General features: G+C 35.8%; 1 protein-coding gene across 1 annotated transcript; it reads right to left on the bottom strand.

Annotated features, from left to right (window-relative positions):
* Positions 1–5,753: 5,753 nt before the first annotated feature.
* On the bottom strand, positions 5,754–9,106 carry LOC142539148 (chitinase 2-like). Its single transcript, XM_075644422.1, has 2 exons — positions 8,636–9,106; positions 5,754–6,280 (listed from the first exon to the last, which is right to left on the bottom strand). The coding sequence occupies exons 1-2, from the start codon at positions 9,072–9,074 to the stop codon at positions 5,808–5,810; spliced, it is 912 nt and encodes a 303-aa protein (XP_075500537.1). The 5' UTR covers positions 9,075–9,106; the 3' UTR covers positions 5,754–5,807.
* Positions 9,107–10,553: the final 1,447 nt, after the last annotated feature.

Here is a 10,553-nt window from a genome sequence, read left to right as displayed (position 1 = left end):
GAGCTGATTTTGAGAGTTAAAACAGTTCAGAAAGTTGATCAGAATGGGCAGAACTTGATATCGATAGTCAGAGCAGAGTATCAATCGGATATAAGGTATGTGATACTGTACTGCATATGAATAACTGAATTATTGTGTTAGATTTTTTCGGATGTGAAACAACAAGTATTATCATAAATGTACAATTTTTGATTCAACATTTATTCTGATGATAGAAAAATGTATGATAATTGAAAAGACAGATTTTAGGAAAACAGATGAAACCAGTTGTGGTAGAATTTGTATTGAAATGTCTGAATTGCCGACAGATAAAAAAAACTGAAAGAATGAAACCAGGAAATTGGTTATATAGCTTATCGATTCCTGAATGGAAATGGGATTACATTTCCAGGGATATCGTGATGAAGCTACCGCATTCCTCTCGGAATTGAGCATTGATTGAGTTAGGAGTGACAGACTGACCCAGTTTGCGAGTGCTAGCTCGTACATGAAGACGTACAGATATGATTATATTACTGAGATTTTGTCAGAAAAATGATTAGATTACACCGAATGTCGAAAGTTGGTTATGCCAGACCATGATTTTGGTTGACTTTTCACGTTTGGCAGAGTATACAGCAAGAGTTGGGTACAAGATTATATCTGAATACTGCATATCATTCACCGACTGACAGACAGTCAAAATAGATTATCTGGATTTTGGAGAATATGCTTAGAGTTGTAGTGCTTGATTTTAGCACTAGTTGACAGGATTCATTGCAATATGGTGAGTTTTCGTACAACCACAACTATCAGACAAGTATAGAGATGTTACCATTTGAAACGTTGTACGGTAAGAAGTGCAGGTTCCCTCTTTATCGAGATGATATCTCTGAGGCTCCTGAGATTGGACCTAATATGATTAGAGATGTGACTGAAAAGTGAAGATGATTTAGAAGAAATGAAGACAGCTCAGAATAAACAGACTGAATATGCCAACGTCAGACGACGACTGATGGTATTTGATATAGGAGATTGAATATTGAATTAATTTAGCCTAAACAGAATTGTTGGCAGATGATGATGTTGATTGGTTATGAGCTGTTGATTGATGAGAATCGGAATCAATATAAGAAAGATACTTCTGAATAAAGACTATTCCGTTGTTGAAAGTTTAAGGGAATGGTTAGGGCATCCAGGAAGCTATTTGGAAGACAGAATCTGAGATGAGATAAAGATTCTAGAATTGTTTCATTAAGGGGAGTTTTCTTCTTAACTTCTGTATATCTCCTTCTTGTATCTGATTTAGTATCTGGTACGAGTACCTGTGATATACAAGTTGATTGCTTGTGATTTCGGGGACGAAATCAGATCTTAGGGGGGAGAGAAATGTAATGCCCGAGATTTAATTACTGTAATCAGATGTTGATTAATTGACAGAATTGGGATTACAGGGGCTAAAGTAAGACGTGAAAGGAGAAGCCGGGCGTTGGTGCATAACAAGCCAAGAAGTGGGCAGAACTATCGGCGCCCGAGCGGTAGGAAAAGACCGCCCGAGCGCCAATGCACCACCAGTTTAGAATTTCGACAGAAGGTTCGGAGCCTGGGCGGTAGTTTTTGACCGCCCGAGCGCCAGTGCATAATAAAACAAGTGCATGGACAGAGAATGCCGCGCCCGAGCGGTAGTTTAACACCGCCCGAGCGCCGACCGAGATGCAAGAAAATGTTTCGGGCAGAACATGCCGCGCTCGAGCGGAAGTTTTTGACAGCCCGAGTGCGACTGTATATTATGCGAGGGCCGAACGTTCCGCGCCCGAGCGGAAATTCATGACCGCCCGAGCGCGAGACGTGTTGCTTGAAGGATCATGCCACGTTTCTATACATGCATGGGATATATATATATGTTACATTTCTTCCTCAGCAATCAAAAAGGAGGAAACGAAGGGAAAAATCTAGGTTCTTGATTTTAATTTGAAAGCTACACAAGATCCGCCCGTCTGATTTTGAATCCGAGTACAGCACCATGTTCCTATTGACGAGAGCTTTAACTGGGCGTAATTTTTCTTATGTTTTGTGATGATTTGAAATTATGATACTGCCAGAATCAAGTATGATCCATATATATTGTTCTTGCGATATCAGACATTGTATAACCAAAATCGGATCGAAGAACAGATACCGTATGGAATTGTTATGAATTTTCAGAGTCGATTTGATTGTGATTAGACCGATTTGATATCAAAATTGTGTTGTCATCAATTATGAGATGTTGTGATTGATATCTGATTGATATTGTATTGCTGGGTAAATTGATATTATTCAGATTTGGATCAGATGAGTTGTTAATTCGTATATACTGATATTGATTATGAGCGGTGTTATTATATCTGTAAGGTTGAAATTGACAGGTTTATTTAGATTGTATTGCTATGCCGTCGAAACATCAGCATATTGATATTAATCAGATTCGTTTGATTGAGATTGTATCGTTGTATCGTTAACATTGATCAGATTATGTCTTGATCTGCGTATTTATCAGAACAGGCCTGGAATTTAGCTGTATATTGACACAGTCTATTTGATATTGTCATTTCAGATTGGATATGGACAGATTTGACTCGAGACTTCGACTTCTTCAGACCGTGAAGAAAAAGATATAAATTGATGTGGATGCGGGATTGCACAACTCGAGTTGACTTGACTTGAGTTTCCCAAAATCACATACTTTATTTTATTGCATTGATATTTGCAGTTGAATGAAATTGATATCTTTGATATATTGATTTATGTATTGAGTCATAGGCGGATACGCCTAGTCGTAGATGATTGATCTCGTGACAAGGGTGCCTGATAGTGATGGAATCGTCACTGGGCCCATTTCACATTGTCACAGAGGTTTGACAAATATGCCAGGGCGGATGTGCCTAGTCTGTGACGGATAGGTCAAGATACCGGATGTTTGGTTATATCGAAGTGGGTAAAATTGGAGCTTCTTCTATTACTGATGTTCGATATGGAAAGAGCCAAAGTCCGTGAATAAGAACGTACCACCACCCCTGATCGGGAGTGTAGGTGAGTGTATGTTCTTATTCCGATCGGGATCCCTAGATTAGGATGAGTCGAGTCAGAGTCTAAGAATCACGGAATGCGATTCAGAGTTTGTATTGATTCATGTTTCTGATTTTGATACATGTTATGAATATTTGTTTCATGCTGTTATATTTGTTTATATGAAATGCATGTATACATGATTTATACTGGGAATGTAATTCTCACCGGAGTTATCCGGCTGTTGTCTTGTTTGTATGTGTGCATGACAACAGGTGGGACAAGATCAAGATCAGGAAGAGGATGATAGATTATAGTTAGCGTGGAGATCCGGGCCCAGAAGCAGAATAGGATTCAGCACTAGATGTATAGTCGTTGAACCTAGTTGATAGAGAGACATGTAGTACATGACTTGTACTTTGATATTGATATGTATATCAAATAGATTACTATTACGTTTCCGCATTTATATTTTAAAATGAAAAAAAAATTTTAGTCCCACTTTTCTTAATTGTTATATTTGACATTAATAATGATTAAGACATGAATTAGCTTGACATTAATAATGATTAAGACATGAATTAGCGTCCGGGTCCCCACACATCTATAGTCCCTATAAGAAAAAGTTCATCACCCTATCATCATCATCCAATTGAACATTCCAGTAAAACTAATTCTCCTTTTTAGCCTTATTTATAAAATATTGAATAAGTGCAGTGGCATCTCCATTCTCAACTTTGGTATGTTTTTCAACCGACTCATATGGTCATATGCATACTTTCTAATAAAACCTAAATTTTGTGGCCCACATGTTTCATTTTCCATAAAAGAAACAGTGTTAGAGACAGATATTCCAGCATTTACCTAGCTTCTAGAGTAGACTTTTTTACATGTGATATATTGCGTGCTGATCTTAGCAAGTGAGTTTGATCAGGTGCAAACATCTCATGGTTATGTTCTTCAAAAAATCTACTCATCCCGCCATTCACATCCTTTTTCCCTTGTAATCTTCAATTTGGCTTTACATTGTGTTCTAATGACCGACTTTTGATAAACTGGAATCCTTTTACTAGAACATTTCTCATCTTTTAAACCTTCACAGGAACAATGAAATTCTTTTGATTGAAGTTCATTGGTATGAGAAAAATATCGTTGATCACCCTTCCTCACAATAAATCCCTTGGCATGCGCATATTGACAATACAATAAATAAGCATCTTCAACGCTATTGACAACCTGCCCCACTTCCAATTTACTCTCCAAAACATGGACAAAAGAGTTTTCATTTGGTACCTCAACATTTCCAGCTTCTTGATTGTTATCTACTTCAACCTCTTCAAGTGACAGTTGATTGTTATCTTCCATTTTCAAGCAAGCAACCAACTGGATCAATTAAAAAAAACAAAATGAATTTAAGTATTTTTGAGTCAATTAATAAAAACTTTAGGCAAAACAAATGCTAAACAGCGGACTGTGTGTGTGAAAGTGATTTCCGTGTTCAGGGGACTGTGTGTGTGAAAGTATTTTCCGTGTTCCGTGTGTGAAAGTATTTTCCGTGAATTTAAGTATTTTCCGTGTACAGGGGACTGTGTGTGTGAAAGTGTCCCAGATTATTGATAACTCAAATGCTAAACAACGGCACATGAAAATGCTATCGAGAGTGCAGTGACGTGAAAATGAACAAACTTTCCATACTACCATGAACAAACACATATATCTTAAATGACACAGAAATTCTTCATTTACCAAATCTCATATTACAAGAAGAAAAACAAATTTATCTTCATTATACAACAACAAATGTGCAGTGGCGTGAAAATGCCTCATCTTACCGGATTCAATGAGAGGAGCTCTCCCCTGGTGTGAAAGATTTCCAGTGGATTGCGAGAGGGAAGAGGGGCAGAGAGAAGAATTCAATTTCGAAATGAAATACCACGGGAGAAAGAGAATACGGGAGATTAACTCAACCATGGTTTGTGTAATTAAAAAATAATTCTCCTTGACACGTGTAAAATAATTACTGGAAGGGGTTGAGAAGTCTTCTGCAATTAAAAAAAAAAAACTCCTTGACACGTGTCAAGGAATTAATGGAATGGGGCAGTGCCCCATGCCCCAGCATCGACTGAACCATCTTGCTTAATTATTCGTTTTCATCAACCAATCCCATGTTTAGTTTTTATTGGGCCAAAGACGAAGCGCAAAAGCTAATTAAATATTATAATATGGGCCCAACTCAGAAAGCAAAATTTTAATTCTCCGGGCCTAAGTTTTCTGTTCCCAAGAGAGAAAATAAGTCCGGCCCAACATTGGCTAAAAGGCAACCAATCCGGGGCTCGCTTCTCATCTCTGTCCCTTAACAAATGAAAAGAAATTTCAAAGTATAGACAAACATATATATACAGAGAGAAATTCAAAGTATTGTCGGCTTCGACGAGGGTAAAGGACTTCCGTGTTTATTCCTCTTTTATCCGAGTGGCGGCGGTGGTTGTGGGTTTTCTGTTTTACGAAAGATGATTGTTTACCTAGCTCCATTATTGGTAAGAATTTAATTGCTTTACTTTCGTGTACCTAAATATTTACTCGTTTTTTATACATCCTCTTGTACTGTGTACATTGATTCTGCCAATGCTACGCAACACGCAACATCGCAAAATTCTTCAAGTACATCACAAATATATAAAAAAAATAAAAAAGACAAATATTACATACAAATTACAATTCACACATATAGTGCACAAACAATTATTATTATTATTTAGAAAAAATGCAGGCTATAGTATCTAGTGCGAAATTGCAAGAAGTTCTTGAGATTGCTTCTCGTATCTAAACCCCAAAGCCTTGGAATCATCTGCACACCAAACAAAAATCCCATGAAGTTTCCCTTCACTCTTGAGCCTAGTGCAAGCCGTGAAGAACCCGTTCTGAGGGGACAACCCTCCACTCCCATCACTAATAAAACTTGCTAGAACCTTACCACCTTCATAATTTGAGCTCTGAGTATCAAAATATTCCAAGAACTGTGAAACCGTTGTCCCCCGATCATAAGCGTAAAACTGAAAATTTACGTAGTCGATCACGTGTCCGTATCTTCTCCACAGTTCCATGTAATGGCTCTTAACTTGATCATCATCGAATGGGGCTATTGACGCCAAGGAAATCACCCCGTTTCGTTTTAAGGTAGTAATAAGCTCTCCAATGCAATATGCAAACGTTTGAGGATCGGTTTTGAAATGCTCGTAATCTATATCGATACCTGGTAGAACAATAAGAAGAAGTAGATTTTATGATAGCTGGAAAAAAAAGGGTCGATGCATAATTAGCTCACGTTTTGGGAAAAAAATAAAATCCTCGATCTTGGATTTTAAATAAAGTCGTTAGGATGGTCCAGCATGATAAGCTAGACTCATGCTGGACCATCCTAACAACCCATGACCAGTAGTGGTGCATGGGTATGGGCCAAGACCATGTTGGTTCAGCCTAATGGCCCATGATCTTAAAAAAAAAGAATATCCCACTTCTGTAAAGTAGTTTCTTTCACCTCTCCCAACACTTTAACTCAGAACCTTCAGGCTTAAGTACCTAGCAACTGGTACCAACACTTTAAGAATAAAAGTACTTAAGCCTGGAGGTCCTGGGTTCAAGTGTTGGGGGAGACGAAAGAAACCATTTTCCAACAATGCATGTATTACTTATTAGTTACACTATCTTCATATAAAGTATATATATATATAATTATATTATATATATATATATAGACACACACACATCTATACATATATACACATTTATACATGCATATATACTATATGCATAGAAATATTCTTTTAAATATATATATAAATATATACACATCTATACATGCATATATACTATATACATAGACATATTCTTTAAAATTAAATAATCATTATTTAATTTACTCAATTAACTTATTAGTTAATTAATTCTAAACTCATCTATATGAGAATTTTGTATATATTAGTTGTCATTATTACTAATATTATTATTTAATTAGTAAATTTCAAATTCACTAAATAAATAATTGTGAACTCATTATAACTTCGATCGATTATCTGACAGCACAGATCTATCAACGATACAAATCTTGTTCATGTAATGAAAATTGAAAATTTCGAAGATCAAAATTTCTACTGATCCATTTTTTAAAGCTGCCAGTTTTGTGAACTCCTTCACCAAAATAGGCAGTTCTACTCTCCTAACTCAATTAGCAGTTAAGTTAACTTCCACAACTTCCAATATACAGAATCAACTTATAAACACCTTTATAAGCATTATGTTTGATCTCCATCAAACTATAGTCGTCAAATTCAACTCTTTGAATTTGACTATCTCAACGAGAACACAGTTTCGATACTTATTTGTCCCTCAATGGTTCAAGAATACAGCTGTATGTAGGTTCACAACTTGTTGTGATTCAGAATAACATTAATTATTATTTGGGTTTATCCTAATTAGCCTCATTCTTTTCATCAACACCTTGATCAAGAATGTCACTCAAGTCTGATTTCACCATCGGATCATGGAAAGATCATCTAGCAGCATCGCCTCATGATCCCTTAGGTATCATTGATAGTACATGTAAGAACATTAAGTTATGTTTAACGTACAGTACGGCCACTTCAACTGATATATCCCGATCGAATCAACAACTATTGTTATGTCGATAGTTGCATATGAATTTGATAACGATGTGATCTATCTTTGAATAATCATAGTGACATGGTATGTACAATTGAGGAAACATCTTTCTGAAATGCACATGTCTTACTATATCAAGAGATTCTTTGCACTATTAATTCATCATATCACCTAGGATATCTTCACCAGTAGTCAAACGGTGAATCCCTGACTACAATAAATTTGCTCCTATGTATTTCGAAATTATTCTCAATATCGCCACCTGATTGCTCTCGTTAGAGTCGGTAAACGGATCAAAGTACATGTTAGTACGTAGAATCTTTACGTTGTCTCTGGTCAAATGACTAATGATGTGCAACCATAACTGTAGACTATTGCACCTGATAAATGATAATCACTTGTACAGTCCGAGGGAAAGTTGTTTAGTGAATCATCAAATGATCATACATCTGTATAAATAGATATCAACATGCTTTTACCAATGAAACATGTCGTTTACATCAGAGATATTAGTTTCAAGCTCAATCGACATTTATCCTAATTTTAGGCATCAGTTTAGAATACATGATATACTTTTTAATGATTTTCATTATTTCACATTGAGATGCAGACCGCATGGTACCTATTATATATTCAAAAACTTTATCTATGTTGCCTACATGTGTATATATATAAAATAAATGTCATAATTGGATAAACCATAAAATATTATTAAAATAAAGATTGTATTTAATTTAGAGTTAATAAAGACGAAGTCACAAATTAACTCGTTCGACACCTACTCCAATATTAATCGCATTTTTTCATTGCAAAATTGGTGCAATGTTCTGATTCCATCTGTATTCAAAAAGTGTCATTTACCGAACCTTCTTGAAAAGTTTTATAAGACAAAATTTAACTTATCCAAATTGATGATCCATACTAAAAATTTAAATCGGTGCATGCGTACCGTCTATGTTATATTCTTGTAGGATGCTTGTGAGAGAGGATACAGCGTTTGAAATCCAAGAACTGGGAGACGAAACAGTGAAATTAGCGTAGCCATTGCCCACACTGTCTCCTCCTATACTGACCGCAACTTTAACATTGGAATGCTTGCTTTTTATGGATGAAACCTGCGAAGGGCTGAGGTTGTCTTTGTCCCAGAATATGTTGAATTCGCCATTGGTGGGAGATGGGGACGATGATGAGTTCGTGTAATCGATGGCGAATGACACGATGAAGTGGAACTCGACGTCCGAGTTTATGGGAATATCGGAGAATGTGACGTTCTTGAATTCTGCTCCAATGTATTCTCGGAAGAGATTCGAGGCGGATTGTGTTGGCCGGAAGAGGAGGAGTATTAGAAGAAGGAGAAGGGGACGTAGAGGAAGTTGAGAGAACTCCATTTGTGCGCGTAGTATAGTGGACACGAGCAAAGTTGCGTTTTTAAGTGATGGTTTAAATTCTTAGAATGATAAAATTATATTAATTTTGGTACGCGGCATTTGAAGAAACGGCTCTAGAGGATTTCTTGTTAAGTAATATTTGAATATAAGCATATGTTTTTACGAAAAAATTGAATTATAAATATTTTATATTATTATCTTGAGATATATCGTTTGCGGTAATAATTTTACATTCACGAAGCAAGATGAGATCTTCCTAATGTAATGTAAAATTATATTAAAAACATAATATAAATAAAATAATTTTATAGTATATTTTATGAATGAAGTTAGAATCCGAATGTGAATCCCAAAGATGAGGATAAAAAGCAAAGATTCCTGGGCCTGCGTTTACTAATATCCATCAATATTGGTTGATCCGCCAAGAATCCAATAGGCCGGTTTTGATCCAGATCTTATAGCATTCGAACATATTACCTATGGGGACTATTTGGCAATTAGGAAAAATAATTTTTAAAATTTTGCCTGTAGCTCTTGCATTCTTTTAAATTCACAGTTAAGTTGTAGTTTCCATTATGACAAAAAAATTTGATTTTGAAACTTTGTGTATCTTAAAAAAGCTTTATCATCATTGATAAACAAATTTTTTTTTTAAAAAAATTGAAATTTAAGGGATAAAATCATGGTTATAATATACATATATCATAATATTTTTTTAAAAAGAACAAGCATGATTATCCAAGTTAATTTTGTTACTCTGAGTTTTTTTTTTATGACGAGACAAACCTATAGTCAATACTCTTTGATGCGCACTAGATAAATTTTCGGGCAAATACAATAGCATACAATGCAAACAACGCTTGCCAGATAAACCGTACTAAGCAAGCCCTTCACGACATATTCTTCTGAAAAATTGTTGGTAATGAGAATCAAATTCCTAAACATTGTCAAGTGTTCACCTACTCCGTCAACTCGAACACTCCTTTAGAGGCTGTTACTCCGAGTTTTAATTGTATTATAAGATGTGTGGATTGAAAAGTTATCCATTTAATTTCGAATAATCTAGCTAATTGGATTTGAATTAGAAATTGAATCGAAATCGTAAGTACTCCATAATACTTTTCATCAAGGACTGTTGGAATGTTTCCGGGGTTAATAAATAGATATTAAGCAAAAGAATATGAATAAAAACACATTTGATTGTTCTAAGTACCAGGGGAGATGTTGAGATCTCCTATATGCAAACAGGGAGGCGTCTAAGTGCCCTGGATTTCTCCAGGCAATGGGGGAGGGGTCTAGACGCCCGTAAAGTGGCACCTAAAAGCTTGGTGGTGCTGGTTGATAACAAGTGCGAGTTTTCATGATACATTGTATCCAAATGGTGTCCCTTGATGGTTCTTATTTGATTTTTCGATGAAAGGATACCCCATTGTTGGAACAACATGTCCCTACATATTTAATATATGTAAATACATGATC

The sequence above is a fragment of the Primulina tabacum genome, chromosome 3 (genome assembly GCF_025594145.1).
Source record: "Primulina tabacum isolate GXHZ01 chromosome 3, ASM2559414v2, whole genome shotgun sequence".
Classification (NCBI taxonomy): domain Eukaryota; kingdom Viridiplantae; phylum Streptophyta; class Magnoliopsida; order Lamiales; family Gesneriaceae; genus Primulina; species Primulina tabacum.
This window is presented reverse-complemented; position numbering and strand designations above follow the sequence as displayed.

Excerpts from the sequence above, each read along its gene's own strand:
- LOC142539148 (XM_075644422.1), bottom strand. The coding sequence starts at position 9,074 with ATGGAGTTCTCTCAACTTCCTCTACGTCCCCTTCTCCTTCTTCTAATA. Across the intron at positions 6,281-8,635 it reads ACAAGAATATAACATAGACG|GTATCGATATAGATTACGAG; the intron begins GTACGCATGCAC and ends TTGTTCTACCAG.